At 43.6% G+C, this 18500-nt stretch overlaps 1 protein-coding gene across 2 annotated transcripts in view; it reads left to right on the plus strand.

Moving 5' to 3' along the window:
• The window catches only part of LOC130123592 (xenotropic and polytropic retrovirus receptor 1 homolog), a 43896-nt gene that overhangs the window by 24271 nt on the left and 1125 nt on the right, over positions 1–18500 (plus strand). Inside the window, exons 3-14 of one of the 2 annotated variants that reach the window (XM_056292810.1) lie at positions 5108–5209; positions 5390–5613; positions 11344–11493; positions 12415–12498; positions 12769–12850; positions 13924–14010; positions 14685–14782; positions 15124–15303; positions 15484–15649; positions 16124–16318; positions 16987–17153; positions 18064–18203. In XM_056292810.1, the coding sequence (XP_056148785.1) occupies positions 5108–5209; positions 5390–5613; positions 11344–11493; positions 12415–12498; positions 12769–12850; positions 13924–14010; positions 14685–14782; positions 15124–15303; positions 15484–15649; positions 16124–16318; positions 16987–17153; positions 18064–18203 (1675 nt within the window). The remainder of the gene's footprint in view (positions 1–5107; positions 5210–5389; positions 5614–11343; positions 11494–12414; positions 12499–12768; positions 12851–13923; positions 14011–14684; positions 14783–15123; positions 15304–15483; positions 15650–16123; positions 16319–16986; positions 17154–18063; positions 18204–18500) is intronic. The other variant, XM_056292811.1, reaches the window with a different exon arrangement.

Raw genomic sequence — 18500 nt, forward strand, 5'->3', positions numbered from 1 at the left:
CATGCACACTGCTATAGAACGGAGAAAGTGGACTAAATTAATCCACAGGTAAATTTAACATAAATTATTGATCCCCAAATGTCTGTTTTGTTCAACACATTAAATACCCAGATTCAGAGTCTTATCCGCTTCCTTTCTGTTGATACAGATGTCCGAGTCTGCATCCTGCATATATTTATTATGTGTGTTATTTCGCTGATGATATTAGCCCATATTTAGGTTGAAGTGATCTGTGAGAGGAGGCTTGATTGAAAACCTGAACTGCTGTGGCGGCTTGAGGCAAATTTGTAATTTGTGATATTGGGCTATACAAATAAAATTGACTTGACTTGACTTGACTAGTGCATAGGTTTGGGAAACCCCCCCCGTTTAACAAAATGGGGGTTTTTAGTTTAGGACGAGCCTAACATTTTGAAGCAAAGTGAAAGAAGAGAGGAGAAATGGAATGTAACCAGCAAATATGTGCAGCTCTCCACTTTAGCCTACATTCTCTGGTTTGCTTGGTAGCCATCGATCATTTTTCACAGCTGTGTCAGTTGAGACTTCCAAAAGTATGTTCAACTCACAATGTCAAGGCCTATACCGGTGATACTCGACCATGTGCCATGGAGAGCCGTGTATATATCCATGTTTCCCATTCCAGCCCAATGCCACACCAGCTGATTTCAGTGATCAGCCCACCCTCAACCAGAAAGATGAAGTGAAATTGGTCAGAGTAGTTTTTGATTGCAAAGAAAAGCTGCATACACATGGCCTTCCATGGAACATGGCTGAATATGACAGGCCTATACCAAAGAATTGAAAGCTTTTTTCCCCCCTCCAATGTGAAGCAGCAACCAAGCTCACAAATCATCCCTTCTACCACATTGTCAGCTCAAGGGAAATTCAGTGTCATAAGCCATTAATAAGCCCTGACCAGCCCTGTTTGACCATGCGATGTAAACCAGGCTAATGAGTAACTCCTGGTCTGTAACCTCCTGGCTGTTGAGAGATATGCTTGTCACCATTACTGATGGAAACCGATGTACATTTTGTTGTACAAATATTTCTTGGATTAACTATTTGTACAACAGATAATTGTTAATTAAACTCTGGTTATCTGTCCAGAAGTGCTTCTTGGTCTAATAAATGTTGCCATGGTCAATGTCAAGAGTCCCCACGCAGCTTTTGACAGCATCCTTAGTTCTGAAGTTTTGGCCCTGGGTAAAAATAGCAAAAAAAAATATTTTTTTTATTGTCTATTTTTGGTGACATTTAGATTTAAACTGATGGATTTAAAAGCTGTCATTGAGAATATCTAGTGGTCTTTTGAACGTTATGTCATTCTCATTATAGCACATCTTTAGTAATGATACAGTACGATGGTGGTATGGTGGTAGCCCCCAGCTAAAGAAGCAGCCTCGTGGTGGAAGAGTTGGAAAGCATACCACTGGACAACAAGCTCTGCAAAGCAAGTTACCGAGTACTTCCCTCCAACCCCTCAGTTAAAGTGCCACTGAGCAAAGCGCTTCATTCCCAGTTGCCCCAGCGGAGGGCCACTGTGGTTGCACGGGGCTGCTCCTGGTTGTAAAGGTGTGGAACTGTAAGAGTGAAGCAGGGCGTTACTTGAAGGAACCCAAAAAAACATCAATTGTCAGATGAAAAGTATAGCCTATTACTGACAAACAGACATGTTATAATGATGATAATCACAATGATCATGATGACTTAAGGACAGACAGCGGGAGAAAAGAGCAGAATAAGAAGAAAAAGGGATAAGGAGATTACTGCGGTGTGTAACTGGTCTGTTTCTGTGTGTGTCTGTGCATGTATGCCAAAGTGCACATGCATGTGTCTGACACTCCAGTGTAGTTAATTTGGCGTCTTCTCCAAAACCAAGCAGTCTGAAACCGGGTGAATCACGGCGTCTGCACAGTCTGACTCAAAACCACCTGTGATGTCTTGTCTGTCTCTGTTATCACTCATTTCTTTTCTCAGCCACATGGAAAAATGATGTATAACCATGTTTAAAATTGGCAGTTTTTATCCAGATGATACTCAAATTCAGGGTAAGAGTAGAATATTAAAACCCCCATAAAACTTGGGGAAAACGTCTGTATTCATTCAGTTTCCTTAATTGACAAAAATAATTTTAAATTAAAAATTTGCGCTTGAACAGGCATCCGGGTAGCGTAGCGTTCAATTCCATTGCCTACCAGCACAGGGATCGCCGGTTCAGATCCCCATGTTACCTCCGGCTTGGTCGGGCGTCTCTACAGACACAATTGGCCATGTCTGCGGGTGGGAAGCCGAATGTGGATATGTGTTCTGGTCGCTGCACTAGCGCCTCCTCTGGTCGGTCGGGGCACCTGTTCAGGGGGGAGGGGAAACTGGGGGGAATAGCGTGATCCTCCCACACACTATGTCCCCCTGGCGTAACTCCTCACTGTCAGGTGAAAAGAAGCGGCTGGCGACTCCACATGTATTGAATGAGGCATGTGGTAGTCTGCAGCCCTCCCCGGATTGGCAGAGGGTGTGGAGCAGCGACCAGGGCGGCTCAGAAGAGTGGGGTAGTTGGCCAAGTACAATTGGGGAGAAAAGGGGGGGGGATTTGCATTTGATTTGTTGATCATAGCCCAAAACTTCTATTGACACAATGAGGCCCAATCTCGAATTTTTACAGTAATTTGAAAAAGAATCTGATAATTGACATTATGATAGTATATATACAGATGGGTGACAAATTAAATGAAAAAGCTCAACGCTTGACCCCTACAGTGAGGGGGTCAAGGGGGCTCTGTTGTGCTGTGTGGGGGGGGGGCATTTTCCTGGCATGGTTTGGATCCACTTGTCCCCTTAGAGGGACGGGTCACTGGAAACCAATACAAAGTTATTCGGAGTGATCACCTTTATCCTATGAAGAAACATTTCTATCCTGATGGGGGTGGTCTCTTCCAGGATAACAATGCAATGCCCCCATCCACAGGGCACGAGGGGTCACTGAAGGCTTTGATGTGGATGAAAATGATGTAAATCATATGCTATGGCCTTCACAGTCACCAGATCTCAACCCAATTGAACACCTATGGGAGATTTTGGATCGACATGTCAGATGGCTCTTATACCCACCATCATCAAAACTCCAAATGAGGGAATATCTTTTGGAAGAAAGGTGTTCCATCCCTCCAGTAGAGTTCAGAGATTTGTAGAATCTATGACAAGGAGCACTGAAGATGTTCTGGAGGCTTCTGGTGACCAACACCTTACTAAGATACTTTTGTATTGTTTTTTTCCTCTGTGTATATTAATTGACTGGAAAATGCTGTTAGCACGGAAAAAATACTAAAATCACTGACTTTTTTGCAATGTAAATTTTATCAGAAGAGAGATAATTGAATCCACACACGTGTATACATTATACACGGCACTGACTGGCCCGTTAGGGCAGGCCATACTCTGTATGTTTTGTAAATCAATAGAGAGGGGTGTTCAGATAACATAGGGGGATTGAGGGGGTGGAAAGAATCTTGACCATCAGGGGAGAGGGGGACCCAGACACTCAGCTGGGGGACTCCTCTGTCAGGACCAGAAGGATACCTGACATCAATTGTGATGCTTCCAGCATTGGTGACTTGTTCAGCTGGTTAGAAGGTGTGTTGGAGGCCACCTCTCACCTGCTCTCTAAGCACTTCGGAGGTGAAGAACTTCATCAACACCCCCATGGAGGTGCTTAACTGGCCTTGCCACAGAAAGCATTGAGAGGGTTGTTAAAATGGTGACCGAGCCTTCTGCCAAGTACTTCTCACAGGAAAAGAGGGATGGAGGGATCAGGGCTCAGGAGACCAGCAGGAGGCTGATGTCCAAGAATGACTCAAAGCAGGACTTGTGCAACCAGGCAAAGTTCAAGAAGTCAGGAGATTGAGCTTTGTAATAGTATCCAGTGATATACATGCAGTTCACCTGTTGATAAATATGTCAATTTGATTTGGCTTTGTCAATATAAATGATTTCCCTTATATCTTATAAGGGGGTTCAAAAGGGTAAAATTGGCAAATTAGAAATAAAAATTGATGTTGGTTAGAGTTATCCTATCCAAAAATAAACTCACATTTGAATTCCCCATTAAAAAAACATAATTTAGACACCCCACATGTTAGGATTTCCTTCAGATTCATGTTGGCACCTGAGTATCTGGCCCGTGCCAGAGTCAGTCTCATAAACTCACCCACAAGCATGCCTTTCTATTGTTGGTGCATGCACTGCACGTTTATCAAATCAGACCAAAGGCCCTCTTGTGGCTGTGTAAACTAAAAGAGCCCATGCAGACAGTAGCACTGAACTGCTATGTGTCGGTTGTGTGCAAAAAGCACTAGTCCTTACAATAGACGTGAACACTGTAATAACATGTATAGGCCTAGTTACAGTTTGCCTATAGCAGTGATTCTCAACCAGTTCCCTGAGGAACACAGGTAATGCAGGTTTTCTGTTCTGCCTTAAAGTTAATTACTTTGACCTCTATTGGGCTATACAAAAAATTTTTTTTTGACTTGACTTGACTTGACTTGTTCATTATTCCAGCCTCTATTCAGGGAGGTTTTATACCTTTGACATAGCATATACTAGACAAAGTAGATTTATCGTATCAGCCCATCCATACTTGGTAGGAAAACTGAGTCAAGCTCATCTTAAGCTGATAATATTTTAATATCTTTTCAATTTTATTTACCGTTGCCCATTAAGGAACCATGTTGGGTGTTTCTTGGGTTTCGGAGAGTGGAAGAACCAATAAATGCAGAGGGCTGAATTGAGGAACCAGGACCTACCTCTTACTGCTCTGTCTTGCTCCTCCATCTGCTGGTCAAAAAAGGATAGTGAAAGAGCAGGGTGCACTAAAGCTTAAGGGATGGAAAGATTGATGTGTGTGTGTGTGTGTGTCTGAAAGTATGGGTGTATGTTAGACGTTGTTCACTTACTTCCCCCTGTTACTCTTCTCCAACCTCTCCTCATCTATTTTACAATACTATATTGTTATGATGGTTTTTGATTTGACTTGGGTTGTGTGAGAAATTGCCTTACTTGGCCTACGTACTGAAGTATCTCTAATCTAGCATCTTCTCTTCTCTTGTAGTCACAGATGAGGATACAGTTAAGAGGTACTATGCCAAGTTTGAGGAGAAATTCTTCCAGACATGTGAAAAGGAGTTGGCCAAAATCAACACTTTCTATTCTGGTAATGGCTATTACTAATACTCTTGATGCAGCACGCATACAGACACAAAAGCACGATACACAAAAATAAATACACGAGCAGGATTACATCAGCGTTAGTCACCTGTTTGATTCATACATTTTTTTTTATCAGTTTACTTTTCATGTGTCCAGTGTTATTGAAATGTTGTCTTCCCTCCAGAAAAACTTGCCGAGGCCCAGCGCCGGTTCGCCACACTGCAAAATGAGCTGCAGTCCTCATTGGATGCCCAGAGAGAGAGCTTCGCCCATGCACGGGGCCTGAGGAGGAGGAAAACGGTCTTTGCTCTGTCCCAGCAGGAGAGATGCAAGCACAGAAACATAAAGGATCTGCAGTTGGCTTTCTCAGAGTTCTACCTCAGCTTGATACTGTTGCAGAATTATCAGGTATACGCTACGGCTGCAACTAACGATTATTTTCATCACACATTAATCTATTGATTATCGTTAGTCTGACCAACAGCCAAAAAAAACCCCCTCAATTATTCATTTCATAATGATATAAGTCAGTGGGAGGCAAGTAAATCTTGGCATTTATTAAACTGCAACAACCAACAAATATATTTTTGCTAGATGAATGAATCAAACGATTAATCAACTGCCAAAATTGCAATAGATTAATTTTCTGTCGATCGGCTAATCAATTAGTTGACAAATTGTTTCAGCACCAGTATATACACACACACACACACACACACACACACACACACACACACACACACACACACACAGAAACCCGATCTCAATAAAGGGATTGTGGGTGTCCAGGTAGCGTAGCGGTCTATTCAGTTGCCTACCAACACAGAGCTCGCTGGTTCGAATCCGTGTGTTACCTCTGGCTTGGTTGGGCGTCCCTACAGACACAATTGGCCATGTCTGCAGGTGGGAAGCTGGATGTGAGTATATGTCCTGGTCACTGCACTAGCGCCTCCTCTGGTCGGTCGGGGCGCCTGTTCGGGGGGGAGGGGGAACTGGAGGGAATAGCGTGATCCTCCCATGTGCTGTCTTCCCCTGGCGAAACTCCTCATTGTCAGGTGAAAATAAGCAGCTGGCGACTCCACATGTATCAGAAGAGGCATGTGGTAGGCCGCAGCCCTCCCCAGATTGACAGAGGGGGTGGAGCAGCGACTTGGGCCAGCTCGGAAGAGTGGGGTAATCGGCCAAGTACAATTGGGGAGTAAAAAGGGGGAAAATCTCCCCCCCCCCCCAAAAAAAAGAATAAATAAAGGGATTGTAATCACAGAAATATGAAGGACCTGCAGTTGTATGTGATATATATAATGATAATAATAATCATTACATGTATATAGCACTTTTCTAGACACCCAAAGCACTTCACATTGAAGAGGGTAACTCACCTCAACCACCACTAATGTGTAGCACTCATCTGGGCGATGCACGGCAGCCATCTTGTGCCAGAACGTTTACCACACATCAGCTTGTGGTGGAGAGGGAGGAATCATTGAGTCAATTACATGGGGACGTGATTAGGTGGCCAGATGGAGAGAGCCAGGTTGGGAATTTTGCCAGGACACTGGGGAACCCCTACTCTTTGCAATAGGTGCCATGGGATCTTTAATGACCACAGTGTGTCAGGACCTCGGTCTCGTACGAAGGACAGCGTCTCCTCCAGCACAGTGTCGCTGGCACTGGGGCATTGGGATTTAATATTTGGTTTTTTGGTTGGTTTTTAAAAAATAAAAATTTTATTTTTTTAATTAGGACCAGAGGGAGTGGCGGCATGGTGGCGCAGAGGGTAGCACGGTTGCCTCACAGCAAGAAGGTCCTGGGTTCGAACCCCGGGGTTGTCTAACCTTGGGGGTTATCCCAGGTTGTCCTCTGTGTGGAGTTTGCGTGTTCTCCCCGTGTCTGCATGGGTTTCGTCCAGGTGCTCCGCTTTGCTCCCACAGTCCAAAGACATGTAGGTCAGGTGAATCGGCCATACTAAATTGTCCCTAGATGTGAATGTGTCGGCCCTGTGATGCCCTGGCGGCCTGTCCAGGGTGTCTCCCCACCTGCCGCCCAATGACTGCTGGGATAAGCTCCAGCATCCCGCGACCCCGATTGGGATAAGTGATTGGGATAATGGATGAATGGAGGACCAGAGGGAAGACTGACCCACCAACATCACTTCCGGCAGCAACTCACGTTTTCCCGGGAGGTCTCCCGTCCAAGTACTAGCCAAGCCCATACCTGCTTAGCATCCATCATTCGGCAGAGCCAGGGTACATGTTGGTATGGCTGCAGGCCATAATTGATATATAATCAGAATAGTATTGGCCATGTTTGCACATCTAAGGAATTGGACAATCCAGTTTAGTGGCTCTCAGTGTACTTGCAGAATAAACACAGCAAACAGCAATCATCAGGAATATATACATCCATCCATTATCCAAACCGCTTATCATACACAGGGTCGCGGGGATGCTGGAGCCTATCCCAGCAGTCGCTGGGTGGCAGACGGGGAGACACCCTGGACAGGCCGCCAGACCATCGCAGGGCCCACACACACATTTACACCAAGGGACAATTTAGTACAGCCGATTCACCTGACCTACATGTCTTTGGACTGTGCGAGGAAACCGGAGCACCCGGAGGAAACTCACACAAACATGGGGAGAACATGCAAACTTCACACAGAGCACGACCACCAAGGTTGGACTACCCCGGCGCTCGAACCCAGGACCTTCTTGCTGTGAGGCCACCGTGCTAACCACTGCGCCACCGTGCCGCCCAATATATATACAATATAAACAATATATACAAGGAATATATACAAGGAATGACTATATACAGGTGAAACTGTTTCTGTGAACTGTAAACAAGAAACAAATGTTTCAAAAAAGTGAAGAGTGTAAGGAGTCCTGTGATAAATATAAAACGGTTAAAAAAAGTTACTTTATATACACATAGTTGGTGGATTTTTTTCATCGATGTACTGTATACATCCTGTTCAGATATGCAGTCGTAAGTGAAATATTTTGCACATTTTTATTTTAGACTGAAATAGATAGAAATTATTTGTAGGTACAGTGGGTATTATAGTGTTCAGGATTATTGCATAGTGCCACAGTGAGTTAACTGTTCATAAGTGTGACAGTAAGGGGGAAACAACTGTTCCTTTGTCTGGTGGTTTTGGTGTACAGCGTTCTGTAGCACCTACCAGAGGGGAGACGTTGAACTAGGTTGTGTCCAGGGTGTGAGAGATCTGCAGTGATTTTCCCTGCCCGTCTCCTGACTCTGGAGGTGTACAGGTGCTGGATGCTGGGCAGGTCGGCACCAATAATCTTTTCTGCAGACCTGACTGTCCGTTGTAGTCTGTTCCTGTCCTGTTTGGTGGCCGATCCAAACCAGATAGTAATGGAAGTGCAGAGAAAAGACTCAATGACTGCAGTGTAAAACTAGATCAACAGCTCCTGAGGCAGGTTGTGTTTCCTGAGCTGGCATAAGAAGTACATCCACTGCTGGGCGGTACGGTGGCCCAGTGGTTAGCATTGTTGCCGCACAGCAAGAAGTTCCTGGGTTCAAACCCCAGGCCGTCCCAGGTCCTTTCTGTGTGGAGTTTGCATGTTCTCCCTGTGTCTGCATGGGTTTCTTCCGGGCACTCCGGTTTCCTCCCACCATCAAAGGACATGTATGTTAGGGTTAATACTCCTGTCTGTGCTCCTGACTGAGGTAATAGGAAGAAATAATTGGAGTTGGTCCCCGGGTGCTGCACGGAGACTGCCCAATGCTCCTAGCTACACAGCTAGGATGGGTTAAATGCAGAGAATGAATTTCATTGTATGTATGTACAATGACAGAGTCTATTCTACTCTATTTTTGATGACTGTGTTGCTGTTGGACTCCCACTCTAGGTCCTGGGAGATTGTAGAACCTAGAAACCGGGAGGAATCCACAGCTGACACACTGCTGTTGAGTATGTTGAGGGGTGGGGGCAGTGATGGGGGGCTCCTCTGGAAATCCACTGTCATCTCCAGTTTTAAGCATGTTCAGCTCCAGGTTGTTGTGACTGAACCACAGGGCCAGCTCTTCTACCTCCCGTTGTATGCAGACTCATCTTTATCTCGGGTGAGGCCGGTGACTGTAGTGTCATCTGCAAATTTCAGGAGTTGAACAGATGGTCTCCTGAGTGCAGTGCTGACTGTCTGGGTACTGGATGTGATTTTCCCCAGCCTCATCTGCTACTTCCTGTCTGTCAGGAAGTTTGTGATTGACTGACAGGTGGAGGCAAGGACAGTGAGCTGGGTGAGTTTGATGAGTAGCATTTCAGGGGTGATGGTGTGGAATGCCAGGCTGAAGTCCACAAACAGGATCCTTGCATACGTCCCTAGGGACTTGAGGTGTTGCAGGATGTAGTGCTGTCTCATGTTGACTTCATCACCCACTGACCTATTTGCCCGGTAGGCAAACTGCAGGGGGTCCAGCGGGGGACCTGTAATGTCCTTCAGGTGGGTCAACACCAGTCTCTCGAAGGACTTATGACCGCAGACGTCAGGACAATGGGCCTGTAGTGGTTCAGTCCAGTGATGGAGGATTTCTTGGGGACCAGGATGATAGTGGAGCGTTTGAAACAGGTGAGGACTTCACCAGCTCAAGAGATCTATTGAAGATCAGTGTGAAGATAGGGGTCAGATGGTCTACACAGAATTTCAGACAGGAGGGTGACATGCCATCTGGGCCTGGTGTCTTCTTGATCTTCTGTCTCTGGAAGAGCTGACACACATCTGTGATGGCAGGGGTTGTAGTTGGTCGTGTAATGTCTGTGTTGGAGCAGGTGAGGGGTGTGGGAGTAGGCTGATCAAACCTGCAATAAAACACTTTCAAGTCGTCAGCTAGTTGAAGGTTCTCTACAGTTTGGCGGGAAGGTTTCTTGTAGTTGGTGATGTCCTGCAGGCCTCTCCACACAGATGCAGAATTGTTAGCTGAAAACCTGTTTGTCAGCTTTTCAGTATAGCCCCTTTTGGCTACTCTGATCTCCTTTGTCAGTGTGTTCCTGACCTGATTGTACAGGATCCTGTCTCCACTCCTGTAGGCCTCCTCCTTAACCTGACAAAGCTGCCTGAATTTTGCTATGAACCAGGTCCTATTGGTATTGAAGGTTCAGAAAGTTTTGATGGACACACATGTTCTCACAGAAGCTGATGTAAGATGTCAGTGTCAGTAAGTCCATCCAGGTCTGTAGATGCAGCCTCTAAAACACTCCAATCAGTGCAGTCAAAGCAGGCCTGAAGCTCCAGTTTTGACTTGTGGTCAATCTCCTCACAGTTTTAACCACAGGCTTTGCAAGTCATAGTTTCTGCCTGTAGGTTGGGAGAAGATGAACCAGACAGTGATCAGAGAGTCCCAAAGCTGCATGGGGGACAGGGCGATAGGCGTCCTTTAATATTGTGTAGCAACAGTCCAATGTGTTTTTGTCCCTAGTGGGATACTTAATGTGCTGTCTGTATTTTGGCAGTTCACGGCTGAAGTTTGCTTTGTTAAAATCCCCAAGGATAGCGAGAAGAAGAGAGTCTGGATATTTGTGCTCCATGTTTATTATCTGGTCAGCTAGGTGTTGTAGCACCTCACTAACACAGGCCTGGGGTGGAATATAGACACCAGTGTGGTGAGGTTGACTGTTTAGTCTGGTCATGATTCTCATCTTCATCTCTGTTTATACATAAGCAAATAATTGTCAAACTTGAATTATGGTATGGTCAATTTTAGTGGATTTTGTCTGTAAAATTGCCATTTTGAGCACACGATTGGTTTTTAATTTACTATTTGACTCTGCCAATTCACTTTATTTATCTATATGATTCAAATGCAAATGTAGCTTTTTTGAATATCATGTTTGAACACATGGTTTGCTGCCATATGAGTAGGGTACCACTACCTGCTGAAATGAAGAACAAGCGGGAACATACTCTGTAGATGTATTATTTGTAGAATAAGAAGCCCGAGAGTTTTAGCCTTCTGCATCACCCTGGAAGATGTTCTGCCAGAAATGCCACCACCAACTCAGGCTGGCAATTAAAAGAAACACTTAATACCTTTTAATGCATTTGCTCTTCTTTCTCCATGCTATCTTTCTCTGTTTTCCCTCTTTCACCTCTTCTTTGCGACGGTCTGCAGAACCTGAACTTCACAGGTTTCAGGAAGATTCTGAAGAAGCATGATAAAATCTTGGAGACGTCCAGGGGGGCAGACTGGAGGGTGGCCCATGTTGAAGTGGCTCCGTTTTATACCTGCAAGAAAATCACGCAAATTATCTCTGAGACTGAGGTACACACATGCTGTAAAGGCTTGCTTCCTACATCCCAGACAAACAGAAATTAAATCACTAGAACACATACCAACGTGGTTTATTTTATACCTGCGTTAAGATTAGAGACGGAGACACACATACTCCCACATACACCCACATACATAATGGTATTCACTCAGATAAACAGACCAGCATGTGATGTCAGACTCAAGCCAGACCTTTGGGTCCATGTTACTGTTTCTGTGACTATAGCTCTGTACCAACACAACAAAAACCTTCTCTGCCCATCCCCCTTCCCTGGCTCTCTCTCTCTCTCTCTCTCTCTCTCTCTCTCTCTCTCTCTCTCTCTCTCTCTCTCTCTCTCTCTCTCTCTCTCTCTCAATTCAATTCAATTCGCTCTCTCTCTTTAAATCGATCTTGGTTCAATGATGGAAGTTGAACTCTTTTTGTGCATGTTAATGTAAAGTAGTGACTGTCTGATGCACCCCGTGGACCCACCACCCGCGGGGATGAGCATTGGGGTAGGGTGCAATGCAGGCCGGGCAGCAGGCAAAGGTGGGGACTGAGTGCCCTACTTAGCTTGCTGCCACCGTCACCCGACCCCGGAGAAGCGGCTGATGATGAGATGAGATGAGACTGTCTGATGATGTCATTATTCATTGTTAAAGTTTTTTTCTTGTTAAATAAAGGGCTGTTGTAAATTCTCTCTCTCTCTCTCTCTCTCTCTCTCTCTCTCTCTCTCTCTCTCTCTCTCTCTCTCTCTCTCTCTCTCTCTGTCTGTCTGTCTGTCTGTCTGTCTGTCTGTCTGTCTGTCTGTCTGTCTGTCTGTCTGTCTGTCTGTCTGTCTGTCTGTCTGTCTGTCTGTCTGTCTGTCTGTCTGTCTGTCTGTCTGTCTGTCTGTCTGTCTGTCTGTCCGTCTGTGTCCCTCCCTATCGCAGGCATTGGTTACAGCAGAGCTGGAGGGGGGTGACAGGCAGAGGGCCATGAAGAGGCTCAGAGTACCCCCCCTTGGAGCTGCACAGGTTGGAAACCCCCACTCTTCTTAGCTTTTGTTTGATGCCTCACACTTGAATCATCCATGTCTCTGTCCCACAAACATTTAGCATGACAAAGTAACACAATAGCGAAAACCTTGGTTTCCTTATGTTTAAAATTGCTGAAATGTCAGGGTTATTAATGTAACTTTGAACGTGGAATGTTTTTAAAAACAGTGGTTTTTAGCTGAAATGGTTTTGATCACATATTTTTGATGCTGGAAATGTTGACTTTAATGATCTGTTGTGTCTTTGCAGCCTGCTCCTGCTTGGACAACCTTTAGAGTTGGGTTGTACTGTGGTGTGCTCCTCGTTCTTTTGGTCACTGTAATCATTACAGGTAAACAGGCAAACGCACTCACTCTTTCCAGTCTGTGGTGTATCCCAAAGCCACACATCTCAAAAAATTGTAACACTTAGGTCATTCAGACTCTGAGTTTGTATTTCCTGGAATTTTATTATTTGTATTCCTTGACAACAAACACAATTCCAGTATTTTTGGCTAACAATGTCTAGCAACAAAATAATTTCGCGACGTAAAAATTTAGTTACTGGTAATTTGTAAATTGCCCCCACAATATTAAATTGATATCTTTCCTCTACATTCGTCTAGAAATGTTGCTCTGCAACAGCAAGAAAACTGCCAATGCAGTCAAGAAAATGTGAAATCAACAGCTATTATAATTTTCAAATTCCATTAAAGTCACTACAGCACCCCCACCCCCCCAAAAAAAATGATAGGCTTAATGTTTGAAAAGTGTTTATCTCTTAATAGTATTCAAAATGCTAATAGTGCAAGCTGTATGATTTCAAAACTGAGACTGGAATGGAACTGGATATGAAAGGAAACCCAAATTTACCCAAGTGGTGTTGCAGTGATCCTAATAACAATATTGGACGTGCAACCAATATAAGGGTTAAGTACTGTTCTCCGTAAGCCCACAGATGATGAGGATGGTGGTGGCTCAGGAGGTAGAGCAGGTCGTCTGGTAACTGGAGGGTTGCCGCTTTAACCCGTGGCTCCTCCTGGCAAAAGTGTCGAGATGTCCCTGAGCAAGACGCCTACCTCCTGTCTGCTCCCGATGAGCTGGTTGTTACCTTGCATGGCTGACACTGCCGTTGGTATGTGTCGGCGGATGGGAGAATGTGAGGCATGAATTAATTGTAAAGTGCTTTGAATGGCTGTTGCAGCTAGAAAAACGCTGTATAAAATGCAGTCCGTAGATAGACGATTAGGACCACACAAAAAGGTCAAATTTAGCAGCATTCAAACCCAGCCCCTCACCTTTGCCCTCCATCTCTCTCTTTCCATTTTTACTTTTACTCTCTTCTTCTTTCTCTTTGTCTTCAATCTTTTTTCTTCATTTTCTTTCTCTCTTTTACTACATTTTCCTATATCTTTGTCTTTAGGAGCTGTGATGATCCGTGACGCAAATGTTTGGCCTATGGTCAGGATTTACAGAGGAGGATTCCTATTAATAGAGTTCCTCTTCCTCTTGGGTACGTGCACACACCGTCACCTGGACACTCACTGACACATACACGAACAAACGTCCTCACCTGTAACCATTTTCCTCCGATATTAAGTTCAAGTTCTTATTGACAACTGAAGCAAGTTTGGACATACAAGGAATTTGTGTAGGTGGCAAGCTCATTATAAAGACACAAAGACATGAGCACAGCATTTTAAAGTAGAAAATACCACACATCTCTAACGTGATAAAAACATGCATGCCCTTTGTTAATGTATTTAGATATTTAATTTGCAAATAAATTAATGAAAGATATAATCAGGGCGATGGGTATAAAAGGGAAGGATGGATTTCTTCTGTGGAGTGCAAAAAGTAAGAACTAAATCCCATTAAGGTAACATCTGCATATAGTAGGACTTTTCTGTACAGTAGTCATTCGTTTAGTGGTACACTTATAGGAGACTCATTACACTGATAAGAGAATGTGTTATTTTATTTTATACTGACAAAATGATGAATTTATTGGCTCGTTTAAAATGCAAAACCATGTACAATTTGCAAGTTATAAATGGTTTAATAGACACTAAAACTATACTTAAATTATACTTAAGCTTAATCTTTTTGCTGAAGTCATAAGGATGGTACAATGATAACACACAAGCGCACGCTTGTTTCTGCTCTCCTTCTGTTCTGTATGTCCAGGCATCAACACCTATGGTTGGAGACAGGCAGGAGTCAATCATGTACTCATATTTGAACTCAATCCCAGGAATAACCTATCTCATCAACATCTGTTTGAGGTATGTGATGTGAGACGCATGAACACATTTCAGTTTTGTAACAAATGGCTCCTTCTGATTTGATGTTGTTTTTGGTTCATTTCTGTGAATAAGTGAGGACAAGGAAGTGTCATTTTGTTATGGATTTTTCATACTTGGAAGCAGAACGAATCATTCTGTGGTATAGCTGCTCATTAGATTTTATTGTGGTTGTGCTAAATACAGAAGCTGCTTTAATAGCGGTATTTAGATGAAAATAGAAGGTCATCTTATCTTTCTTGAGGGTTAAATGCACTCCTATACGTTTTCATATATTATGACTGTACAAGCTGATGGCGTATATCTCCATGCTATCTGTACAGATTGCTGGCCTGTTAGGAGTGTTGTGGTGTGTCAGCCTGCTGTCCTGCCTGTTTAGTGACAGTATCCTGGTGCCAATGCAGGCCAACCCTCTGGCTCTGTACGGCTTCTTCCTCCTCTTCCTCATCAACCCATTCAAGACCTGCTACTACAAGTCACGCTTCTGGCTATTAAAACTACTGGTAACATCACTATGTTACTTTTTTTAATTCATCCCTGACAACTGCCTTATGTTTGTTATGAACATTTTAAACTAAGTTATGGAATAAGCTAAATTCAACTTCATTGGCCAGCGTTTTGCCTTGGTTTATTTTAAAGGAAACAACCTCATCACCCAGAATTCCTTATTCTCCCTCCCATAGTTTCGCGTTGTGACCGCTCCGTTCCATCGAGTGGAGTTCGCAGACTTCTGGCTTGCTGACCAATTGAATTCTCTGGTGGTGGTACTGATGGACTTGGAATATATGATTTGCTTCTACAGCTTTGAGCTGGACTGGCCCAAACATGATGGACTCATTAGAAGTAAAGGTAAAGAAATGTCAGTTTAAATTCATAGGCACTTACTCCACTCAAGTAAATCACCTTCACCTCAGTGTTCCCTATTTATTTCACAACAGGGGTGGGAGTTATTATGGTATCGGTTTTCTATACACAGCCCCGTCTTGCTCCCATTGTAATACAGATTAAAGCTTTATTGTGGTGTAAAGAACTAGTCTGTTGTATTTATGTGAAATATTTTATGTTCATGTATATATATTTAGTGGTTGCAGTTGTCTGCAGCCCACCACTGCTGAATGACTAAAGAAATGTGGATAAACAAAAACATGAAAAAGTATATGGTTTTTCAGATAAATGCTCCCTCCCCTTTTATGCACTGTGTGCTCTATGCATCTGCTCCTTCATGATAATATTTTTCACTCCCAATTTTAGAGTTTGCAGGTTATAGTCCAGAAAAAAACCTTCACATGGTATGATTTAATTTCTCTTTGCCATCTTCTTCAGGTAAAGATGTGTGCCTGTCCTACTCCTATGGCGTGCGAGCCGTGATCCAATGCCTTCCCGCTTGGTTCCGATTCGTCCAGTGTCTGAGACGATACCGTGACACCAAACGAGCCTTCCCTCACCTCGTCAACGCTGGCAAATACTCCACGTCCTTCTTTGTCGTCACCTTAGGCGCCCTCTACAAAACTCATAAAGGTAGGGTGGTGACACGCGTGAAGGCTCCTATTATAACCTCACCATCAAAGTCTGGAGGAAAGAGCCAGGCTTCCATGTACAGAAAGAACACAGACATGGATATGTTTTTGTTACAGAACAGCAGTTTAAAGTGAGGTGGAGATTGGCCTCAAAACACTTTCTCTCTTGTATCGTGGTATCTTAATACCAAACCTCACACGAGCTTCCTCACAGGTTCAGATTCTAGCTGGCCTAAATTTAAGAATGTATCGGTAATAGTGGGGACATTTATTTAGTGTACCTGAAATTATACAAAATCAGACAACACAAAGGAATAACCAACAAAACTGATAGATTTAGATTTTATAGAAATATGACATGTTAGGTGGATCGCTCCTAAGACAAATTTCTCATTAGATTAGCAATCTGGAAAAGGTCTTGTGTGAGGTTCTACAGGGTCCAAATATTACACAGATGGGCAAGTCCTCATTATTTGTGAGCCTCTATTGTTTGAGCTGAAAATATGTCAATTCAAGAGGGAACAACATTAATCTGGTCTAGCTGGAAACAGACAGACTGACAACACCAAAACCTTCACTCATCATTGCCACTGACATTCTGAAATACATGACCCTGTTTTTTGATCAATATAACTTACAAACTCTACCCTTCATGCCCCTCAACCCCAGCCGAAGGCCATGCAGACACCGACGTCTTCTTCTACTTGTACATTAGCTGTTTAGTGATCAGTTCCTGCTATACACTGATCTGGGATCTAAAGATGGACTGGGGCTTGTTTGACAGAAATGCTGGAGAGAATACCTTTCTGAGAGAGGAGATTGTCTACCCACAAAAGGTATGTATACTTGGGGATAATACCGCTTCATACACTGAGTGCCTTACTCCCATCTCTTTCCCCTTTTCCCCACACTGGCCAAAATATCAAGATTAAAAATGGGCTGATTAAAAGACCATTGAGATAGTACAATAATGAAACAAAGGAAACTTGCAGGTTGTCACAAATCAGAAGCAAGGGACTTTTATTTTTGAAAAACGAACTGGAAAGATGAAATAAAGAAAGCACAACAGTTTTGTTCTTTTTGTAGTTTTTATTGTTGTTTAAGGTCCTTTCTGTACAAGACCTGCTTCCTCTGGGTAACAGATTAAAGTTACAAAAACAGACGGGGGTCAATACCCTTTGTAGTGTTAGTCAAGTCCAAACCGTTATTTTACGGTCCAGCATCTATGAAGCTTTCTCCTGCCACCAACAGCTACATGCTGAAGACAGCTGTCCTTTGAATCTGGTTAGGTAACAGGTCATGTTCCTCTTAACAAGTTAGCGCCAGGTTTAACCTCAGTAGGAACTGCCTGTAGTTCTGTCAACTCAACACTAGGTAGAGCCAATGATCAGTATACAGAAACCTATAAAAGTTACCCATTCTCAAAATTGGTACTTGAAAGGCAGCTTTGCGGTTTTTTATCTGAAAACCATCAAAACCTGAAACAGAATCACAAATCAAGGATCAGGATTAGGCTTTGCCTTTGAATAACGTCGAGAAACATATTTTACAAAGTTCATAGGTGCCAAAGGCCATGTTTTTTTACGAGACCAGTTTTAAAGGCCATTTACATTTAGAACATAACATCCCTAAAAAAGCCTTTCTCTCTGTAAACGTAAGTGACTGATGATATAGAGATGTTGTGTTAAAAGTGAAAATGTACCGTCTACTATTCCTCAGAACCACTTGTTCTGTCTTCTTGTCTAGGCATATTACTACAGCGCCATAGTAGAAGATGTGTTGTTGCGTTTCGCTTGGACTCTGACTGTCTCCCTCACCAGAGTCGGTAGTTATCCACACATCTCTGATATACTGGCTACTATTCTGGCCCCATTGGAAGTCTTCAGGTACACACACACACACACACGCACACACACACACACACACACACACACACACACACACACACACACACACACTCGTTTTAAGTGTATGAAATTTAAAGAAACCTGTTCACTCTTTATGATTTCACTTTTTCCTACCTTTGCCTCTTTTTTCCCCTTCTTAACCCTTGATCTTAACCTCTCTCAACACCACTCTTCTTCCCTCTCCTCTCTTTTCTGGTCTTCTCTACTTTATCCCATCCTCATCGTCTCCTCGTCTGTTTCATTTTCTTGGTCTCGTTCATCCCTCTGATCTCTCCT

This window comes from Lampris incognitus, chromosome 14 (genome assembly GCF_029633865.1).
Source record: "Lampris incognitus isolate fLamInc1 chromosome 14, fLamInc1.hap2, whole genome shotgun sequence".
Lineage (NCBI taxonomy): Eukaryota > Metazoa > Chordata > Actinopteri > Lampriformes > Lampridae > Lampris > Lampris incognitus.